The sequence below is a fragment of the Delphinus delphis genome, chromosome 16, assembly GCF_949987515.2.
Source record: "Delphinus delphis chromosome 16, mDelDel1.2, whole genome shotgun sequence".
NCBI classification, from domain to species: domain Eukaryota; kingdom Metazoa; phylum Chordata; class Mammalia; order Artiodactyla; family Delphinidae; genus Delphinus; species Delphinus delphis.
The window spans coordinates 9,981,136-10,004,344 of NC_082698.1; the positions used below are offsets into that span (position 1 = coordinate 9,981,136).

The following is a 23,209-nucleotide window of genomic DNA, read 5'->3' on the forward strand; positions in this document are numbered from 1 at the left end:
GGATTCAGCCTTCGAATCTCTTTTTGGATCAGCTGCTTTGAATGTATTGCAGTTCCGTTCATTCTTTGTAAGTGGCTGCTTGGCGAAAGATTGAAATACATTTCTGCATTTGAAAATGAATCTCGACAAGTGTAAACTGGTGGGAATTTTTGGTCGCCTTCCTGGGGTTCTTTTTACTTTGCTTGTCTCCCTTCTTCCTGAGGGCTCCAGCCCCCAGAAGCAGATGCCTCTGAAGCGCAGTTGGCCTGAGAGAAGTTAACGAGAGGCTGGGTCTGCCAGCCCGAGCATCATTAACTTGCTTTTGTAGTTGCCCTTGAAACTAAGGTCACGTTGCTTCTGCTTCTTGAGGGCGGTAGAGGTGACAGTGGGTAGGAGAAGAGAGTACACTTTGCCTAACTGAAGTGGCCGCACGTATCTGTGTCCTGTAGCTCCTCTTTTTTTATCTCTGTTTCTTAAAAGTAGGCTTTCTAAACGATCAGCCTAACACCTTTTGTGGACGGGGCTGGTGGAAACCCCTGGGACTCACGTGCGGATGGAAGGCATTTGCAGATAATGAAGAAGAACTGGGTTGAAATGAGTTGGAGTTGGGGAGGATTTCGCTGACTTGCCGACTCTCTCCTCTAGAGGCTACAGCAGCAGCAGAAGTGGCTGCAGGGCCGGCAGAGGCTGTCACAGCACCTCGGTTCCCGAGCCCACCGCCGGCTGAAGGCGTTGCTGCAGGCAGTCCATGCTCATAGAGGAAGTGTGCAGATGGGATTAACGTCCACATGGAGATATGGAAGAGGACGGGGGATCGGCACTGTAACCATGGTCAGCTGGGGGCGCCTCGTCGGCCTGGTTGTGGTCACCATGGCAACCTTGTCCCTGGCCCGGCCCTCCTTCAATTTAGTTGAGGATACCACGGTGGAGCCGGAAGGTAAGTTGTTTAATTTCACTTTCAGGGTACCAAGTTTGTTTTGGGGTCTGTCCGGGGAAGTGGCACTTAGGTCGAGGCCTGTCTGAGAATCAGCTGCCCCTTGTGTTGTAAATGAGCCTTCCAAGAGCAAGGGAGAGTGGGCTGTCTGCTCCCCGCAAGCCAGAGATTACGAGAGCAGGTTCCCAGCTGGGACACTGCAGGCAGAGTGGTGTAGTTTGGTGGTTTTTCGGCATGTGCGTTTCTCTGACCTGGGTGAGGGAGACAGCGGGCAGTTTATCCAGTGCCCAGGAGAGCCGTGGAAGGGGAGCTTGTAGCTGAATGCCATCTAGGGCTTTCTGCAGGAGCATGCTTACCGGAGAAAGTTTTGCTCACAGTGTAAAGAATTGCTGTTTTCTGACAAAAGGAGTCACTAAGGGAAATTGCCGACATCTGAAATGCTGACATTTTATTTTCATTGTCTGAGGAGAAAAAGCAGCCTCTGAAGTTCAGCACGGAGATGCTTGACACGTTACATTCTTTTGAGCCATTGTAATTCATAATACTTAAGCAGTACGTCACAAAGCGGCAGATTCTATTTTAAGTCAATTTGAAGTGTACCTGGGCCTTTCCTGAATCTCTGAGAACTTCCAGATCTAACAGGGCGTGCGTTGGTGTTTCAGCTTTGGAAATTGCATGAAGGCAACACATTATGCATTTTGGAAGGTACAGAAAGGCGTGAGGCCAGTTGTGAGCACCGAACAGGGCTGAATTATCCCGCCGGGCAGATTTGGAAACTCTTCCCAGGTCCTTCCGAGATGTCGGTAGCCAAGCCCTGACTCGGTGCAGCACTGAAATCTGTCATCAGGAGGGAATATCGGTAGCTGAGCTATTTTTCAAGTGGTAATCTGAGAATAAAACGGCAGATCCTAGCACTCATCGCCACTTAATGAACCTGTTTGCTGAGAGCCCACCTGGTGCCTGCTGAGCTCGGGGGCCTGAGTGGGCTGGGGTCAGCTCAGCTGTTCTGGAAAGGCACCCAGCACAGAAGAGGACCGCAAGCCCGTCTAGGACCACGCGGGAGGGAGGGCTGTGTCCCCATCCGAGGGGGGCTCCCGCTGAGACCCCGAGTCAGGAAGCATAAAGGCATATCTTTTTCTAAGACGGAGGGACTTCTTACCGGAAGCAGTCCAGCAGTCGTGAGATGAGGCTCATGCCCTTTTTCTTACACAGAGGTACGGAGGCTTTATAATGAACAGGTGCGGTGACATCGCCGAGGTTTCCAGATCTCCGGGAAGGAAATCTTGTAGGAGCTTGTGTCTGTGACTACCTCCTTGTGACATAAGCATGGCTGTAATGTGCAGTGGTGATGATTTTTTTTTTTTTTTTTTGCGGTACGCGGGCCTCTCACTGCTGTGGCCTCTCCCGTTGCGGAGCACAGGCTCCGGACGCGCAGGCTCAGCGGCCATGGCTCACGGGCCCAGCCGCTCCACGGCATGTGGGATCCTCCCGGACCGGGGCACGAACCTGCGTCCCCTGCATCGGCAGGCGGACTCTCAACCACTGCGCCACCAGGGAAGCCCAGGTGATGCATTTTTAAAGGGTTTAACTTGAGGGAAAAGGGTCCTGGTTTCTGAAAGTCATGCCTGTACTTCTTTAATTTTGCTAATAATTAAAATGGATGTTTCTCTAATTGCCAGTTTTCCCCCGAGTGCGTGGCTCAGCCCACACGGAGGCAGCTGAGCTGGGATTTCCCAGGAATGGCCCAGGTTAGGAGGAAAATGTCATTTTTCATTTAGACTTCCAGGGCAGCATTATTGGGAGTTTATTTCAACATAAAGTGTAAAATGGTCCTGGAGGACTTCTTTTTATCATATTTAATTATTGAAGAGAGTTTAAAATATGTGTGCACATGCTGGAAGAAAGAGGTGAGGCAGAGAGGGGGAAAAGCAGTGGACAGGGATGGAGTCCGCACGGTGGTTCTTTGTTAAAAATGTGCCTCCAACAATGTGAGTATCGTTGGAAGCAGGTCTTCCCAACTTGGCATCTGTGCGCTTGCGGGTTGAGGGGAGGTGCCTGAATTCCCGGAAATGGTAGGTCATATTTTGCAGATGTCCTTCTGTGCATATTTCGGGGTTCATAGCTTCTATGAGGTTTGTGTCCAGAGTTGTGAGAGGTTAAAAAAAAAAAAAGATTTAGTGGACCCCGCAAAAGCCTGCAAAGCGGTGACTTTGGAAAAGCTCACAAACCCCTGGACCTCAGTTTCCTTCCCTTTCTGTCGTCTGAGGGTTGGATAAGACAGTCTTCAGCGTCTCTTCATTCGTGCTAAATGAATATTTATATCCTCAGAAGCCTTCTGATGACCTGCCTCAAAAGCTTGCTGGGAGATTTAGGTGGGCCTGGACGTGAAGTGCGCTTAGCACAGGGCCTGGCGTCTAATGAGCACCTGGGATGTGTTGTCATCATTGTTCCCAGTGAGCTGGGCACATGCATCTTCCTGGTCCCGTGGGCTGGCTGGGTCAGTTGCCACAGTGTCAGGAAACATCTAGGCTTTTGGAGACAGTTGAGTAGAAAGTTGCTCTCTAATGGAGGAGGCCCTTCGTGTTTCCAGGCAGCTGTGTTTGTTTGCTTTCTGTAGGGTCTGTACTTCCCCTTCCAACTGATTTGAGCCCTAAGATGAGTTCTTGCAATGCCGGAGTTTTGCTTTGGTGTCAGAGGTTGTTAGGAAGGTAATCTAATTGTAGATGAGGAAGAGGAGATTTTAGCAACTGGAAGCAGACTAAGTAGGGCAGCTCCAGTTTAGGCTGTGGTACCAACGAATTGGAGAGAGACAGACAGAGAGTCCCCCATCCATGTGTGTCCATCAGTCCCTGTCTGTCCTCCATGGTGAGTTTAACTGTAGCTTTGGTTAAAATAAGTTCAACCTTGACCTTCTAGTGCACAAGGCCTTATCTTATTTTTGTTTTGCTAATTGGGAAGCTCAGTTTAGATAATGTGTATCGGGCTGGACCAGAGGAAAATTTGTGCGGAGAAAAAGGTAACTAAGTTCCAGGAAGGAGCCCTAATGCTAGAGGGTCCTTTTCCAATTGTCCCAGCTTTGTACAGTATCATGTCATCTATCATCACCCTATCCCATCCATCATCATATCATGTATCACATCATCTCATCTACCATGTACCATCATATCATATATCCCATCATCTGTCATATATCATTTGTCTCTGGACACATTCTGAAGTGGTGGCAGTAGGTTTGGGTCTACTCAACTGACTTAAGAAGAAAATAATCTCTAGAAGATTTTAGTTAATATTCCAGACTAAAAATGAATATTTTCAACTGGTCATTCATTTTTGTAGGTGACCAGCTGCGAAGGGTTTAAACTCAGTTGACTCAAAGGGGCCAGTAGTCCTCAATGCCAAGCACTGCTCTGTTGGTTAAGATTGTAATTATTTAAAGTATAGTCAAGCTTGATTACCTTGGGGTGGAGGCGACTCTTACTTTCAAGTTCTTCCTGGCATTGTCACCTACTCTGGTTAATTAAGTCATTGTTGACATAAACCACATCTTTGTTTACATCAGCCCAGTAGGAGCTAAAATAAAAGGGCTTTTCCAACCCAAAACCCTTTATTACTTTTCCACCCTCCACAAAGTGTCATTCTGAAAAGCAACAACCTGGGAAGAAAGTAGTATGCCTTTTTTTTTTTTTTTTTAATCAATTTTTGGGCAAGGTGATCCTGACTGATGTGAGTTGGTCCAAAGTTCAGTAGCAGAGAGATTGAGCATGGGGTCCACACGGAGACCTCCTTACCTCAGATTTTTCCAGTATGGTTTAAGTCCTTTGTTAGAAGTATTGTAAATGCCATGATATCAGCCATACGCATTTAATTGCAAGTTAAAAGAAAAGAAAAAAAGAATATATCCGCATACCAAGAATGAATGATTTAAAATAATCTTCTGTTTTGTATTATCTGCATCTTTGTTCCTCAGTATGTGTTAATATTTAAGAGTTGACTGTAACTTGATAGCTTAGGAACAAGGACTTATTCTTGGTAAATTAAACCAAACGTAGGCTTATGCAGTTCAATACACAACGAAGTACACATTCTTTATTAGTATATAAAGTATTTCACAATTCATAGACAAAGAGCTGTGTTTAATATTACTTCTAGAGCAAAAATTTGGCAAGCCCAGAGAATTGGTATTTGTATACTTTCTGTACTGGCTCGCTCTCATCCAAATTCCGTGTGTGTGTGTGTGTGTGTGTGTGTGTGTGTGTGTTTGTATTTTGCCTTTTTATTTTAACCAGTTAAAACACTGAGTACCTACTAGGTGACTAGTCCTTGCTAGGCCATAACTGAAGACTTGTTGCTCTCAAGTGTTTCCCACTCAGCTGAGGGTGAGAATTCAAATAACTAGAGCAATCCAATATGAGATGTTTCCAATATCAGGCTTAATGAATAATTACATGGTTATGAAATAACTGGGGTCGTGTTTAAACAGGAAGAGTTTTGTTTAATGTTTGTGTTCTCAGTAAAATGTGTCCAGGAGCCCTCCCATTTGTAGTGTCTTGTTTGGGTATTTACTTATCCAGGGTAATTGTTAAAAGGCTGCCCCCCTCTTTCATCAGAGTCTGGCTTAATTTTACGTTTCCATTAAAAATGCTGTCTAATCTTAGTCTTTAAAGGAAAATGTGGGAAATTGATTTTTGGGTGCCGGCATCTTAGGCTCGGTAGGAAATACAGCTAGTGTGCCCCTTTCCGCTGTGTCGGTTTGACGCTTAGCAGGGTGCTTGCCTTGGTAAGCAGTTCAGAAGTGACTGTTCGGAAGTTTTTCAGGCTGTCCCACAAACGATTCTGATCCAGTGGGGTTTGTGAGGCTGTGCAGAAAGGCCCATGGTCTTTATTATTATTTGGTTTTCCTGGAGGGATGACTTTAGCCTGAGGTTTTGCATCCTTCTTGTGCTTTTGCTGCATCCAGGTGGGATTTAGAGATGGCTCTGCTTTTCCGGCTTCCCTGGCATTGCAACGCCTGATGCCACACCCTCACCCCACGTCCTTCTCTCTGCCTTACCGTCTTAGCAGTAACTTCTTTTAACTGATGGTGACAGTGCTGAAGGCCATATGTGGCTGAATCGTGAACCTAATGTAAGGGCTGAACGTTTGGCCTTAAGCCAAAGAGGTGGGTTTCTGATCATTATATCCAAGATGAACAAACCCCGAAGAATTCAGCTTTGACTCCTTAGAGGCTTAGAGGCTCTTGAACTTGAGTTTTTAAAGCTACGCACAACTCGTGTTCCATTTTGCGGACAGTGTCTATCTTCATGGGAAGCCTTAAGGCTTTCTGGCAGCCCGAGAGTCTGCACAAACTGGCCACTTCCTCCTGCTTACCCAGATAGACCTGGAGTGACCCAGCCAGGTTCAGCTCTGGCTTTCCTGGATCAGGGAATGGGAGGAGGTGGGGAAGGGAGCTGAGGCCGAGTTCTGTGAAGAAGTCTGGTTGAACAAGCTGCTGGCCTTTTCACTATGATGGGCCCCCATGTCTTGGAGATGTTTCCTTTTGAAATTAACAAACGTCACACTTTTCCCAAGTTCTTTTTCCCCCGTGCTCTGATTGTTACTACCCCGGTTTTGGGCATGACAGGAAACCCAAAATGGTAGCCACGTCAGTGGTAGATGGTGGTTGCAGGCTTTCACTGGCCTCTGTTTGTGTAACTTCAAGCTTTTACCGTTTATATAATCATGTAAAAGGATATTTTAAATCATCAGGCTAGACCACTGTTGTCCATGAAGAGTGCAAATCAAGTAGAATAGGCATGCTTTAGAGTTTCAGTGATTTTGGTTTTAGGAAACTTGTACCATGATGGAGTTTTAAGATGTTGGGTGTGAGCTGTTGTCATTTATTCCACTTTGGAATCCCATAAGTAGTTACGTCCCCTTCTGGACTTTTGCCATTTCATGTGAATATTAAAAATTTCAACTTCTTTTTGACTGTACTGAGTCAGGGAGCTAAGGTGTGGCCTACTCTTTGCTCTAACCCCTGTCCAACCAAAGCATGGTAAATTCCGAGTCGTGTCTGAATGGAATGCACATATATAGAATGTCGGGTCGTGGTGAACGTGTTTTATGGGGAGGTCAAAAAAATAGCTTATAAGGAAAAGACTGACAGATTCAGAATTGAGGTCAAGGGACATATATATTTTATGATCTATATATACAGCACTTGACTTGAAAGAAAGAACCCAGTTCTGAGCTCTGACGTTAATACGGTAAACTCTGTATATATTGTCATGATTATTTTCTAACACTAGAACTTCTTCTGAGTTACTATGTGTGACCTCTTTTTAAAGGCCAGTTTACTGTTAAGTTTTGCCATACGTAACCAGCTGTAATGTTTTAAGAACATCAAGACATCAAAAAGTCCAACTTTGTGTGTTGCAGGGGGCGGGGGGGTAGGAGGTGGGGGGGCGCTACAAAATGTATGGAAAGATCTTTGCAGTGGTGAGTTTAGGGTTTAAACTCTTTGAAAACCCTTACACTTCAGATTGTGAGTAGACAGTGAGTTTGCCCCAAAGGAGTGTGGCTGCCTTCACGGCACCTCCTTCCTTTGGGAATTCCATGGCGGTCCAGTGGTTAGGACTCTGCGCTTTCACTGCTGAGGGCCCGTGTTCAGTCCTTGGTCGGGGAGCTAAGATCCCGAAAGCTGGCTGCACAGGTGGCGGCCACCCCTAACCTCCGCCCAAAAAAAGGCACCTCCTTCCCATCCCACTAAGCCTCCTGGATCTTGACCAAAACTTGTTGCCTTTTTAGCTGACCCAGGCAGGTGCACAATTAACTATACATCCTAGGGTTCAAACAGAAAATCACTCAGATCTCTAAAGACCAGGAATACTCTATGTTATTATCGTAAATTCTGCATCTGACTTTTTTTTTTTCGTAGACATGAATAAAATCATTTCAAATGGTATGTAATGTGCTTTCTGGGGACCGAAACTCACCGAAGGAACTTGGCCTTGGGAGCTAAACAAAGCAGATTTGAATCTTTCCATTATCTACTGGTGCCGTGACCTTGGATAAGTTAGATAACCTCTCTGAGCCTCTCTTTCTTTATCTAACAGTGGGTCTGATAACATCTATCTTGAAAGGGGGACCCTGACGATCAAATGCAAGTGTATGTAAAGCCCGTGCAGTAGTTCCTGGCAGATAGTAGGTGCTCAGTAAGTGCTACTTTCCTCCCTGCCCCACCCCACTTCCTTGTAGAGGTAAAAACCTGAGATAGGATGTCAAACCAATACTTCTGGGATGTTTACCCTACGATATACAATGACAAATATTCTGATGAGAGGCATGGGAGCCTGTCCAACCCTTTGTATTATCCTGGGCATTTACAAGTCTGGACCCTAGAAATGGGGTCCTCTTGCTGCTTGCAGTCCAAATGGTTCAGGGTTGACATTTTTTTGCCCTGTCGAAAAAAGTCAATTGCGGCTGTGTAATGACGGCTGGATATGTGCTTCATAAGGAGCAATATATTTTGGCAAGGAGTTCTGTGCTTGGGGCTTCCAAACAAAGGATTGTCAAGAGGCCCTGTGAAGAAGGATGGAGAGGGACTTCCCTGGAGTCAATGGTTAGGACACTGCACTTCCACTGCAGGGGGCACGGGTTCGATCCCTGGTCAGGGAACTAAGATCCTGCATGCCACGCGGCACAGCCAAGGAAAAAAAAAAAAAGAGAAGGATGGAGAGAGGTTTATGGGATGGGTTGGCGGGGAAGGGGAGTGTCACATGCTCTGCTTTTGTCCTGGCCCGTGAGGGGAGCTCCATAGCATGTTATGATAGGCTCTGCCAGGTTGGCCTGTGGTGACTTCCCCCGGGCACTCTGCTGGGCCTTCCTTAGTTAACAGGTGGCTGGGCTTCCAGTCTTCGTGGAAGGGAGCTCAAGGAGATTGTTATGGTACCCATGGCACTGGGGGTGTGAGTGGGAGTGGGCAGTGTGGATGGGGTCATATTCTATTAGCCCATTCCTTGAGAGGCTGAGGATGCAGGTGGTGGTAACAGTAATTCTTATTACCATCTATTAAGTGCCTGTTGTGTGTTGGACATTGTGCTAGGTGCCTTGACATGTTATCTCTAATCTCTTTCCCCAGTTTTATTGAGATATAATAGGCAGCACTGTTTAAGATGTACGGCACAACCGTTTGAGTTACATATATGGTGAAATGATTACCACAGTAAGTTTAGCTAACATCCATCATCTCATACAGACACTAAAAAGAAAAAGAAAAAAATATTTTGGGATTAACTCTCTTAATGACAGTCACATATACCAGCCACAGAGCCGTGTTAACTCTAGTCATCACGCTGTACATTATACCCCTGGTACTTATTTCCCTTCTAACTGGAATTTTGTACCTTCTGAACCACCTTCCTCCAATACCTCCTCCCGCCACCACCTCTCATCTTAGTGATGCAGCTGACCCCAGCTATCCACATTCGCATTTTATGGCTGAGACTCTCGGAGATGAAACGATTCCTCCAAGGCCCCGTAGGTAGTGAGTGCGTGTCCAGGCCTTGGGGTACATTGATTGGTGCAACAAAGATTTCCCAGTGGCCTCCTCTTTCCTGAGCAGGTGGCTCTTCTGTGGAATACTGTGGGGAGCTGCTCATTCTTAAATCTGTCATTTGACTCTTAAACATGTAAGGACAGTGCTGGTTGATGCAGTTTCTTCTCATCTGTCCACATCTATTCCCCTAAAGCTATTTGAGGAAAAGTCGTAGACGATAAAACCATTCCAATAATTACCACTTCGTGATTCTTCTGGAATGGTCTCTGGTGGTATGTCGCTTATTGGTAAGAAGCTAACCCTCTCTGCTGCGCAGGAGACCAGAGGGAGACTGCGTGGAGTCCCAGATAGTGTCATGCGGCAGGAGTCACAGCAGGAAGGGCCGGCCCGCAAGGCAGCAGCACGAGACCATCCCGTTGTCCTCGTCCCAGGTGCTTCAGGCGGTCTGCCCTGGGACCTACTCAGTGTTCAGTTTTGGTCGTCAGTTTGACATTGTGTCAAGCTTTTCTTCAGCATTTCTGGTTTGAGGTTGGGTCAAGGCCTACCTCTGCAGACTGGTATACCTGGGGCTCCTGCAACCTGTGGTCATGGACAGATGCTGAGCCCTCTAATGTCAGAAGCTAGGAAAGCAAAAATAAATAAATAAATAAAAGGGGGGGGAAGGGGAAAAAATTGCCAGAACGAAAGGGCAGAAGCAGCAACACCTATATACTTCCTGTAGCCTTGGCCAGGAAGGGTGTCCCGAGGGAAAAAAGAGGCCGGGGTGCAGAGCCTGTTTTTAAAGCAAACGAAGTTCAGTTTGGTGGTTTAAAAAAAAAAAGAAAGTGAACTCTGAGCGGTTCCAGCCCGACGGGGAGGTGAATCAAGCCTGGTTCAGCCAGTTGCACTCCGCGCCGGCCACCTGCTCGGTGACGCAGAAGACGCAGGCATCCAGAAGGGGGGCTCCGTGTGGGTGAGAGGTTGTAGGATGCTTGGCTGGAAGGTGACACTGCGCGGTTCCCTCTGAGCCTCTCAGCCCTGGTGCGGCCGCAGCTTCCAGAGCCAAGGTCATTACCACAGCACACCTTTCAGATTGCAGCGTCGTTGCTGTGACTCCTTTGAGTTTGTCCCCCAATTATGTTGAGACCCTGCTATGTCCTACTGTGTGCCGGGCTCTGTGGGGATAGAATGACAAGCAGAGAAGTCTCAAGTCCTGTTGAATTGGGGGGGACGGGGGGCGGGGAAGGGGACTGGCATTTGTCAAATACTTGCAAAAAACGAAGGGGCACCTTCCAATCTGAGGTGAAGGTCATCCGAAGTAAAAGCATGGTGTGTCTCAGAGGGAATCGGGGAACCCCGAGGAGGCCAGTGTGCTAGAGATGGGGCTGCGGAAGCAGGCCAGGCCGGGCGGGGCTGGAGCCAGCCTACGTGCCATGTTAAGGGTTTTTCTGGGTCTTCCAACCGTGCGCCTTCCTGAGGCTGGTCTTGAAGGCAGTGGGTGCCGCCTTGATTTGCTGGTAAGTTCACCGCGTCGGCCCTAGTCAGCCCCGGCCAGGTGTGCCAGCTAGGTTGCTCTGTGCCCACTTTGGGAATCCTCCTGACCTCTCTGCTGTCCGGTAAGAGGTACCTACCCTTAAAGGTATGGCGAGTCAGGAGGTCACGGGCAGCCCTCAGCCGCCACTTGAGTGGGGCATCTCCTCGCTCCTTGACAGTCTGGAGCTGCAGTTCCTTACCAGACCCACGTGGATGCAGGGAGACGGCCCTGGGGAGCCAGGGAGACCTAGTGAACACGATTCTGGTCCCCTCTCAGGGGCCTCACCTGGGCACTCAGGGATTCAAACAAGGCTTCCTCCTCTTTCTGTGGAGAGGGGTGCACAATCTCAGCTTAAGAAAGGACCTGGTACGCCCTGTCCACGTCTTGGGAAGCCAAGACGCTGGGGAGCCGTGCACAGCGTTTCCAAGAGCAAATGCTCCCGAGGGTTTTGAAAGGGGCTCTATTAGGAGGTAGGGGCTCTTCAAAGTTTGTTTCCTTGAAGTTTTTACCTCTCTGCAAATAGGCGGCTTAGGGTTGGGGAGAAAGGTTAACCACGGTGGCGCCTATCTTAATTTGGAATTTCCTGAATGAATGTGGTTTCAATCCTCAGGCACAGGATTCCCCTAGGGAGATGTTTTCTTTTCTCTGCATATCACGGGAGAAAAGTGATCCCTGTGGCTTGTCCTGCCTTTCTGGGTCCTGCCGGGCCCGGGCCCCGGCTGGGAATGGGCCCTGCCCACCACAGAGGCTCCCCGCCCCCTCTGACTTCAGGGAGACCTCTGCCAGGGGCCATTCTGATGGAGCTGCTCGCTGAAGACCCCTCGGGCTAGGAATCTGTGCCTTCGCCTGCCCGAGCCAGATTTCAGCGCTGGCCGGGCCTGAACTTGCTGAGGCCCGGGCTGCCAGATCAAACCCATTCAAATGAGGAGGCCCATCTGTTTCCCAGTATCCAGCTGCTGTCCCTTCATTTGCAAATGGCTGGGATGCTGCTGGAGGGGGGACCAGTCTGGGGGCACATCTGCAGGCTCCGAACCGGTGTTGGAACTGGGGTCCTGCTGAGAGAAGAAAGGCCGAGCCCTTTAAGTAAACTTGCTGAACAATACCCCCATGAGGTCCTGAGCTGCAGAACCCGAGGCAGCCTTGCCCTCAAGGAGTAACTCTTCACCTCCCTCTCTCCTCGTCAAGCTTCCTGTTTTTTTCCCCTCTCATTTGCAGCTGGGGCCGCTTTAAAAGTATTCATGTATTGAGAACGTACTCGCTGAGGGAGGGGCTCGGGAAAATGTCCAATAGGATTTGGACATTGATCTGACCTTTACGGGACTTAGAGGGCAAATGTATCCCCTGGAGTTGGCACCGTTTATGTCAGTAATGGGGCCATGTGAGCCACAGGTAACACTAAGGTGGAAAGGCGACCGCCCCTGAAAACTTGCTTCTGAATGTGGTCAGGCTGCTGGCTTTGCAGCATGCTCTCTGGAACGCAGGCCAACTACCCCGCTCCCTGGAGCCCAGGTCCTCAAGCTAGTGGCCTCTGGGTCTGGCGTTCAGGGGGTTTCATGACCTGCTGTCGGGTTGCAGTGAGTCATCCCTGAGCCCAGCTGGGATCCTCTTTTCTAGGGAGTTCTTTGGGGGGTTACCATGCCCCCCATACAAATATCAGTTATCTCAAATTTGTTGGATGGATGAATAGTAAATGGTATTTTAATAAGCCACAGGCTTCTTCCCTTACAAAAGTAATCAAACAGGTGTTGTACATAGCCGTTGATGACGACGACTCTCACAAGATCCTTGGACGTTTAGTTCCATTTGGGAACATTCCAGAAATCCCCACTTTGGTAACTTACATATATATGATGTGGCAGATTTGTTCATTTGAAAGAAAACCCCTTTTTAAAATCAGACAAATTCAAATTGAGGTTCCCATGTGATTGGAAAAATGTAATCTGCTGATCAGTTAATATATTACTCAGCCATAAAAAGGAACAAAATTGGGTCATTTGTAGAGATGTGGACGGATCTAGAGACTGTCATACAGAGTGAAGTAAGTCAGAAAGAGAAAAACAAATACCGTATATTAACGCATGTATGTGGAACCTAGAAAAATGGTACAGGTGAACCGGTTTGCAGGGCAGAAATAGAGACACAGAGGTAGAGCACAAATGTATGGACGCCAAGGGGGGAAGCGGCGGCGGGTGGGGTGTTGGTGGGATGAACTGGGAGAGTGGTATTGACATGTATACACTGATGTGTATAAAATGGATGACTAATAAGGACCTGCTGTATAAAAAAATAAAATAAAATTCAAAAGTTAAAAAGAAAAAGTATCAAGCTACAGCCCACAAGCAGGAGCCTGGCCTGCTCTGGCCAGTGCTGAGGGGTAGGCAGGCAGGGCACCCCTGCCGGGGTGGAGGCTTCTCTTAGGTGTGCCCCCCACTTTACAAAAGCCTTCCCAGGCAGTCTCTGGTTTTGTCCCCGTGGTGACCTTGACCTAGCCTGGAGGTAGCCTCTTCTACAGACCAGGACTCTGAGGCTCAGGGAGGAGAAGGGGCCGCCCAAGTTGACAGGGTTCATCACTGCCGCAGCAGGTCTAAAGCTTGTCCTTAGACACCGGAGCTGAACTTCTCACAAGGCGGCCCTTGGACCAGTAGTATCAGCATTCCCCGGGAACTTGTGGGAAATCCAGAATCTCAGACCCCACCTCAGGCCTCCTGACCTAGAAACGTTGGAAGGGGCGCCCTGGAAGCTGTGTCTGGGTGATCTTTATGCAAAGTAAAGGCTGAGAAGCAGAGCCCCCCTCCTCCACTGCCCCCCCCCCCGCCCCCAGCTCTCAATTGGAGTGGGTGGGTGGAGGCAGACTGTATTCTGCTGGGAATATACTAGATGGATAAACAAAGACCTGATGAATTGGAGATGGGAGCCGTGCAGTCTGTCTTAATGGGAATCAGAGGAGATGATATTTGAGCTGGGCTTTGAAGGCTGAATAGGAGTTTGCCGTGCAGAGTCTCGGGACAGGGATGCAGGTAGAGGGAACAGTGCCCATGTGAACAGACAAGCCTCGGCTGTGAGAGAGAGGGTAGAGCGGGATCTGGGGCCAGGAGCAGCCAGGGCCTTAGTGTGGGTGATGTTCTTTGGGTTTCACCCTGTCGAACTGTGGAGTGGTCTGTGCCTTTTTTTTTTTTTTTTTTTAAGTGGTGGTAAGATTTGCTTTTCAGAAGATTGCTCTAGTGGCTCATGAAGGACACAGGGGGCGGCCCACGGGTGATGGGTTGGGGGGTGTTGCAGAGCTCTTTCGGAGAGATGGTAGAGGCCTGGAGTAGTGGGCCCGTGGGACCGAAAGCCGCCCTTGCTTTATCTCCAGAGCTGTTGCAGAGACAGACTGAATAGGGGAGGAGATGTGGGGACTGACGAGGTGGGAGGCGAGAGGGAGCAGAGGTGCTTTCGGGTGGATTTGGAGCTTGCGTTGATGTCACGTGGTGACTCCATTCAGCAAGAGGCCAGAGGAGGAGGTTGAAGGTCATCTGCCTGCTTTAGAGAGGACCTCTGTAGACACCCAGGTAAGGTGTTCCCTCGGGCAGGTGGAAACGTGAACCTGCAAGCAGGGGCTTGAGTGGCATTGCCATGTAGGGGTGGGAAAAGCTGCAGAGATGGAGGAGATCAGAATACAGGGAGAAGGACCAGAGGAGCTGGGGGTGGAATTCAGAGCGTATCCACAGGTATGCGGGGCGGGGAGGAGATTCCCAGAAGGGCAGGCAGGTCTCCATGCACGTTCCTGTTCTTGAGAACACATGTGCACACGCGTGTGCGCGCACACACACACGCCAGCAGAAAACAGCATGCCGCTGTAGGCAAATAGGCGCTAAGCTGTGTTAGGGGCTCTCCCTTTCCTGTCATCGCCAGCCTTCCGCGCTGAGAAGACCTGGTCAGGGGCGTTTCCTCCGTTCACGGTTAGCCCCGGAACAAGGCTTTCAGCCACAGGTTCTTCCCCACGGCTGGTACTTTTGAGCGCTCGCTAAGTGCTGGGCACTGTGCTCAGTGCTTTCCGTGCACTGTCAGTTATGGTTGTTCCTGGTTTGCAGGGGAAGAACGACGAAGTGATTAGAAAGCTGAGGGCCCTGTCCTGGGTCACACAATTTCTAAGTGGCAGAGTTGAGACTCAGGCCTGTTCTGAGTCTGGTCTTTTAACATCCCCAGCCTGTCCTTGCCTTTTCTGAAGAGTCACCAGGGAGGGGACAGAAGTGAGGCTAAACGCTAAGGTACCACAGGGAACAGCTCCAGGAATTGAAGGAGCATCGGATGAGGAAGGTGGCCTCCCACTCTGTACAGTGAGGAGGGCTGCCTGGGGTCAAGGGCTGCCACGAGGACTTGGGGACAAAACTGTTTTGGGGGGCAGAGGATGCGTTTTTCAGGACCGGAGATGATGATGTGTGTTCATTTTACAGGCGATGCCTCTGCAAGCCCACTTCAGGCAGATCCTGTTCATTCCTTCACCTCCTCGCGACACCCCCATCCCTGTTCCCCCCTTTTCCCTTCCTGGTTGTGGTGATACAGGGAGTACAAAACCTTCTGCTGAGAAAAAGAGACAGATTTTCCAGTGGTCTCAGTCAGTCGGCAGGGCCAGCTTTTTGATGATGTGGTTTTTCCTAGAACAGCATGCCCGAGGAAGCCTAGATTTCGAGAAGGGCCAGCCTCCTCCGCCGTGTCTAGCAAGCGCGTTCCCAGAAGGCAGGCTCAGGGCCTGGACGACCAGGGGGCTGAACGCACAGGCTCGCTGTATATCCGACCTGGGGCAGGGGAGAGCTACTTGGACACAACTCTTAGCGCCAGTTTCTGCTTCCTGGGCACTAGGTACCCTGATGGCTTGTCTCTCTGGGAATTGGGTTTTGAACAAAGGGCTCAATTTTGAAGTTCTTCCTCAAGCAAAGCTACCAATATCTAGGGACTTTATGCGGGTGCTTCTGTTCCGTACCCTCCTCCTGGTGGTCCCGTGGGAAGTTTGCTCTCCGAACGTGAGTTCGTTGCACGCGTTGTGACCGGGGGAAAACCTCTTTTGTGTCCCTCTTGCTTCCTTTTGGAGGACACTATCATTCATAGCCTAAAACCTTGGATCAAAAGAAGATGGGATGCTGACAAAATACGGGGTGAATATTTCCGCATTTGGGGTCCGAATATTGGGCGGTAACGGTGGCTCACTCTTAAATGTGTACTTTCTTAGGCACTTTACTATTTCCACATTTTTATTTTCTCTTAGGTAACAACGTCATTTCTTTTCCAACTTGGAGAGCTGTTCACCGGCTTTCTCAAAGACAGACCTAAATTATATGAGGGGTGCGCCTAAATATATAATTTTTAATGGTTACCATATTGGAAGCATTAGCCATTATCCCATCTGATCACCAGGAATGTGAGCCAGGCTAGAGTTTCTGGAACAGTCAGGCTACTGTGGCAGAGACAGCTATGAGTGGTTGTCCTGGCCCCCGTGATACCGCCAAGGAGAGTTTTAAGTCCTGACGTGAGTCTGCAAGACACCCCGACAAAGGGTTGGAAGAGAAAACTGCAGCCTGTTTACTTATCTGTGTTCCAGGGCTTTGAATTCTTTGAGGCCCCCATTTTTATGTTGGCAGTATTTCTTGAGGTAGAGAACTTTCATCTTTATATTGTGCAGAGTATTTGTCTCTCCCTTCCCCCCTTAAGGAACAAGTAGTACCCAGGCCTTATAAGGCCTCTGTTTGAGGCCCGGATTTTGTCTCCTGCAAGCCCGTTCTCGTAAAGGAGAAGCTTCGAGTCTGTCTGAGCTGGAAACAGCCAGCTCTGCTGCTGCCATCTGGGTGTCTGCGGAACCCCCGTGCTAGGGCACGCGAGGGTGGTCATTTCTGACTTGAGTGCAGGGACACCAGGACCTTTCAGTCTTTCTACGGCTAAGCTTTGATGCCACCTAGATGGAAACTGTGCCGTAGAAAAGTGTGGGCTTCGCTCTTCCAAAGCCCCTGTGCTCTAAGACACCATGGATTACGGAAAAGCAATGCGATATAGATGTCTGTCTGTCCAGACTCCCTCCGTTCCGGCTGGTAGAAAGTACTTTGGCAGTGCTGTGTATGTGAGGGATTCTGTATTCTGTTCCTGTGGACAGGAACTGGGGGGTTGGCCAGTTGAAACTTCTTGCCGGGACTGGAGTGTGGCCTCTACGGGCCATCGTAAAGACCAGGAGGATGAGTCTGCAACAGACACTTACCTGCTCTGTGCCCTGTGACATTGCAGTGACGTGTGCAGCTGCGTCCTGTGTATTTCTTCTGTCAAGACAGTGGCAGCCCCACAGCAGTGATATTTATTCCTCTCGTGCGAGGTGGCGGAAGGTCGGGAGGGCACCAGGAAACCGGGGCTGTTTACTACTCTTGCCTCACATGCTGGTGTCGTAGTTCCCGGGGAGGCCTGCCACCCATACCCCCTAGCAGGACACCCCTTTCCCTGTCTCTTCCTCCCCTCCTCTCTTGCTGAGGAATCTATTTAGGGATTTCTTTCTCCATTTCTTCCCCTTCCTGGAGGAATGTCTTTAGGGCTTGGATGCCCCTGACTTTCTCAGACGGAGAGACCTCAGGGGGGATGCATTCCAGGGGGGACCCCCCTGCATCCTTGAAACCGGGGCTCCCATTTCTTAGCTGTGATCATCTTGACCTTTGAAAAGACACTGGTCCCTAGGAAACCCCAGAAAAGGCTGAATTTGTGTAGTTAGTTGTCCCCTTGGCATATGCGGCTCTTTTCTTCCTTAACAGTTTAAATCTGTCATCCATTCTCCACGAAATGATTGGACAGGGCAAGACGCGGGTTTCCCATCTGTTCTCTGTTTGCGTTTGGGCGCCATTTCAAAAACCACACGGGAAAAGTTTATAGGCAAACATTATAAAAAGTGACAGTCTGAAGTGCTGCTATGGCTGGTACGGCAGCATCAAGTGTTACCTGAAATAGCTCCCTGTTCCAGCTTCTCTCCTGTTCCAATTCTCTCCAATTGTCTCAAGACGGCCTCCCGATGACACCAGGGAAGAATTCAGCTGGTCATGTACAGCGAAGTCCCAGAAACCACAGCCTTTTCTGACTTTTACAAGACTTGCCCCTCCCTGGGCTCTGCTCACCCCCAGCAAGGATTGGTTTCGCTGTGTTGATTTCCTGTGAAGTAAAGCTGGTGACATCAGCGTGATGTCACACCTCTGCCCTGATCCACTGCGGGACTTGGGGTGTCAGGCAGCCCTCACCTCCTCAATCTCCTCTCCGCAGTTGGAGGCCCCTCAGTTCTACATTCCAGGAGCTCCCAAAGCATCCCGGCTTCAGAGTTTCTTAGGGGTGGGAAGGAGATGCAGCTCTGGACAGGAATCACACACCAGCCGTGTGCAGTGGCGGCTGTTAGTCACACCATTCACTTTTTGATGAGCTGCAGAGATGCCCATCTCTCATTTTTTAATATCAGATTAGTCCATTTATTGGAAAGCAGCTGTGTGATAAGATGCCACTTGTGCTTCTCAAGTGTTTGAAACTTGTGGGGAGAAAGTTCAGATTGATGCAACCAAAGATCTGCACAGCCGAGCTGCCCCCGCCAGGCGTGTGGCCTCAGCAAGTAGAAACACGTGCCTTTTCGTCCTCCCAGAAAGTAAACTCAGCGCCTTGTTTGTTTAACACTTTTAGGTACAGAGACAAAGAATGTCCAGCACTGGTGTGTGCGCTCCAGCCTTCTTGCTTCTTTGTGGATTGTAATTTGTATTATGAAAGATATGAGGAAACATTTTCTGTCCGTGGAAGCCTCTGAAAGAGCAATTGGTGCATAGCAAAGTGGCTTCTGGAGCCTTCTCCTCGTTGTGTTTTGGTGAGAACAGATGACGGAAGTGTTGGGCTGTGTGTGTGCTCTGCATGGATTTCTCCACTCCTGTCTGTAAGAAAGAGTAAAAAGTATGCTACAGTACCAGAAAAAATAAATGCAGGAGGTATTAATATTGCTATAAAAGGTATCGTTTAAATCTCTCAGGGAATACTTTGCCCCGTGTCAACCATCATATTTTATAGAGCAGGCCGTGCAGCTTGGTGGACTCAAGGGGAGGCATGACCTGTGACCCTGGGAGGTGATCACATCACAGTTAGAGGGGTGGGTAGGGTACCGCAGGTGCAGCATCACTGATGTCAGAGGGAACCGGCCCGTTGTCTCCATGGAGCAAAGTGAGGTCGGTACCACTGTGGAGGTGTCCACAGAGCACTCGGGAGCACGTGGCAGGGAGTCACCTGGAGGATAGCGGCACAGAAGAGAAACCAAGCCCCAGTGGCCGCGTGGGAGGGGCAGGGACAGAGCTGCCTCCACTGAGCCAGTGGTTTGGGTCTCGGGCTAAGTGTCCGTGCCCTGGGATGTCTTCGATGCAGGAACCTACGAGCTGGGCCACGGGAGCTGCTGGGTGGCCTGGGATGGGTGTGTCGTTCAGCCCCTCACCCCCACCATGTGCCCCACTGGTCTTCCCCGACTTTTAATCCCCAACCTCTTCTCCCTTCTTCCCCCCTTTCTATTCACTCTCCCATCCTCCCTAAGTTGCGCTTGAAGTCCTAGATCATGCAGGGGTATTGCTGGGTTCTGCCGGGGTTCCCCAAAGCCGCCACAGACCCCCAGATGAGCCTGTTGTGAAATAATCAGCTGGGAAGGGGGAGCACACACTTGTAGAATCTCCCGCTGGTAGTAGTTACTGGTTTCAGACCTTGAAGGTGGATGGCTTAATGTTATGAGTGAACATTGTTACCTTATTGATGTATTTCGGGGAATTATTTTACTACCCTTGAAGCTTATCATCTAATTGGAAAACTGGGTGACAGGTTTTTTTTTTTTTTTTTGCGGTACACGGGCCTGTCACCGCTGTGGCCCCTCCCGTTGCGGAGCACAGGCTCCGGACGCGCAGGCTCAGCGGCCATGGCTCACGGGCCCAGCCGCTCCGCGGCACGTGGGATCTTCCCGGCCCGGGGCACGAACCCGTGTCCCCTGCATCGGTAGGCAGACTCTCAACCACTGCGCCACCAGGGATGCCTTGGGTGACAGTTTTTGTTTGTTTTTTTTTTAAAGAAATGAAATCCTTTAGTTTATTTATTTATTTTTGCTGTGTTGGGTCTTCGTTTCTGTGCGAGGGCTTTCCCTAGTTGCGGCAAGCGGGGACCACTCTTCATCGCAGTGCACGGGCCTCTCACTATCGCGGCCTCTCCCGTTGTGGAGCACAGGCTCCAGACGCGCAGGCTCAGTAGTTGTGGCTCACAGGCCCAGTCGCTCCGCGGCATGTGGGATCTTCCCGGACTGGGGCACGAACCCGTGTCCCCTGCATCAGCAGGTGGACTCTCAACCACTGCGCCACCAGGGAAGCCCTGGGTGACAGTTTTGACCTGGTTTTCCTGGAAATTAAAACCACTCTTAGTATCTCAAGTCACCTTACCAGTCCTTTTGACCTGGGAGCCAATCATTAGTAGCATCACTCTGTATCCATGGCGATACAAATCCAAGGAGTCTCTCTGATGATCCTCCGAAAAGAGAGGCGCTCGAGATCGTGGTAGTGTCTTCAGCCTTGAAGAATGATGGAGATAGTGACCGTCATGGGCCCAACAAGGTATAGTTGGAAGGTCAGGTTCATATTGAATGGCTTGTTGGATTCTCAAGATAATATCCTGTTTTGGGGGCATTCTTGCTTCTCAGGAGATGAGGAGCTGAGGCCGAGAGCCTAGGTAGGAGCAGAGTGGCCTTGGACCTCAGGGCTTCATCCTTTTCCCAGGCAGGCCGCATGCACTTAACCAGCATCTCCTGTGTGTCCAGCCTGAACAGGACGTGGTCCTTACTGCCCCGTGTTACCTCCTTCTGCAGCAGCAGATGGTAGTGTCCTTTCGGTGATGTTGGTCCAGCATCTCAGATACTCCTGGTTTCAGCAAGACTTTGTGGTTTACCCATTTCAGATGAAGGAAAGGCTTCTCAGTCAAAATGCTTTCCTTTAAAAATGGAGAAATCATAATTCCACCTTTGTCCGGAGGGAAATTTTTCTGCATCATAACTGCAAGTGTCTTGCTTTTTTTTCTTTTTAAACAAACAAAACAAAACAGAAGCAAAACAGTATTAGAGCTTTCCAGTGCCTCCATGAAATAGGGACATGGCTTCCCCTTATCCGAGGGCCAGGACAGAACAGGTTGGCCCTACGGGTCCTGGGCTCTCCTTTAAGGGAGGAAAGTGTTGCAGCTTCTGACCAGCTGGCTTCTTGCTCAGTCATCTCTTGATGACCAGTTCTGGCTCAGAGGAAAGCAGATTCCACAACATTCTTGGTAACTTGCTGATCATACAGTGTGGTTGTAATAAATATCGATTATTTTATGACCCAGGCTAAGCCACTGGCAGCTCATCCTAACATTGTGGGTGCTGTTTCTGTGATCAGTTGTTGGAGACCCAGGACCCAAATGACATCTGATCCTCGCCTTGACCAGCTGTGAAAGGGGTGGGCCAGGTGGCCTTTGGGGGCCCGTCATTTCAGATATTGACTGGCCCTGACTCTAGGAGGTGGGAAGAGGAGATGCTCTGAGATTACGGGCCAAGCTGATTCCTTTGTTCTTCTCCGTTTCCCCTCTTACCCGCATTTCTGCTCAGGATCCAGAGTTCAAAACATTTTTATTAGTCCCTGAATTCGGCAGCATTATGACTTAGCCTTGGGAGGCCGCATCTGAGGACCTTCCAGCTCAGTTCCCAGCAACATCTTTTAAGCATTGCTTTGCCCTTCACTTCTCTCCAGAGAAGACTTCTCTGACCATGCTATACAACAGGAGTTGGTGAACTTGCCCTAAAGGACGAGACTGTAACTATTTTAGGTTCTGCAGGCCATTAGGTCTCTGTTTCAACTACTCAGCTCTGCCACTGTCACATCACAGCAGCCCCAGACGATACGTAAGCATGGCCGTGCGCCTATAAAACTTTGTTTACAAAGACAGACGATGGCTGGGTTCGGCCCGGGAGCTGGGGTTAGCCAACTCCTGCTTTGGAGCCCGGAGCCTCCATCTCTGGGTGTGCCGCTAACCTGCTGAATCTTCTCCCTGACACTTAGGACCACCCTGCATGCTTTCTCATTTTGTCGATGTTGTATTTATTGTCTGTCACCCACTGTAATTAATATCCCATAAGTGCAAGGACTGTTTTTGTTTCCTGTTGCTTCTTGAGCATCCGGAATGAAAAGCAGCGTGGCCCGTAGTAGGTGCTCAACAAATAACTGTTGAATGAGAAAAACACACTTTTGAAATGTAACCTGCTTGTCATTGGGGCTTTCTGCCCTTGCTTTGGGGTGTGTTTTTCCATGTTAAACATGACTTCTATTTTCTCCTCTTTGTGTGGTAACCTCCTTATGTTCCCATCCTGTTCAACGTCTGGGCCCTTCTTGGCGTGGATGCCTCGGTGAGGCTAGGGGTGCCCCTTTGGGGGGCCCTGGCCCTCCATGTTGGCTGGCGGTGGTGGTGGGGAGAAGGATTTTTCTAGAACCAGATGCGTGCGGCTCTTGCTGGTCCTTGGATACAGGGACTGAAACGTGAAGTAACTTTCTTTCAATCTTATGTGGGAGATTGGTCCAGGCCACATTCAGAAGGACAAAACAATTGCCTTGTGATGTTGCCCAGCTTTGGAACCGTCCCAGAGCCGGGAAGCTTTGTGTTTTTCTGGGCCTGGGACTCTGGGTACCATTCATAGTTCTCCCTGTGGAGGATGAAAGCCGATTCACAGACCCTCGTGGGTCCCGGCTGGCAGCTCCGGCTGTTCTTGACGCACGGCTCCTTGTCAGTCCTTTCGCGGAGGCTGGATCCTGCCAGGTCCCATCTTGCCCTGTTCGAAATGATCACCTTCCATGCGTCTGCCTGGGGCAGGGGAGGGGCTCACAAAGAGCCACAAGACCTCAGCCCTCGCTTCAGGATCTTGGCATCTCCTCTGGACAGGACAAGTCCCTCAGGAATGTCGTCCGTCCCCAGGAGCTGGGGAAGAGGGGAGACCCGCTTCCCTCTGGGCCAGGGTGGCTGGTGGCACTCCCTCATCTGGGAGGGCACGAGTGATTTGGGCCTTGAAGGGCGGGTTGGTGTTAGCGTGGAGGCAAGGGAGGAAGGAACAGCCCTAAAGGAGACAAAGGCCGAGGCCTGAGGAGGCTGAAACCCAGGGTGTATGGCAGGGGCTTTTGGGCAGGGAGCGGTCCAGCTTTCCGAACGGAGCGACAGTCCTGCAGCCTTCAGCAGCTTC

At 49.8% G+C, this 23,209-nt stretch overlaps 1 protein-coding gene across 15 annotated transcripts in view; it reads left to right on the plus strand.

Moving 5' to 3' along the window:
• The window catches only part of FGFR2 (fibroblast growth factor receptor 2), a 104,205-nt gene that overhangs the window by 3,661 nt on the left and 77,335 nt on the right, over positions 1 to 23,209 (plus strand). For all 15 annotated transcript variants that reach the window (XM_060033935.2, XM_060033931.2, XM_060033937.2 and 12 more), the window contains exon 2: positions 625 to 916. In XM_060033935.2, coding sequence (XP_059889918.1) covers positions 751 to 916 — 166 coding nt within the window. In that variant the 5' untranslated portion in view covers positions 625 to 750. The remainder of the gene's footprint in view (positions 1 to 624; positions 917 to 23,209) is intronic.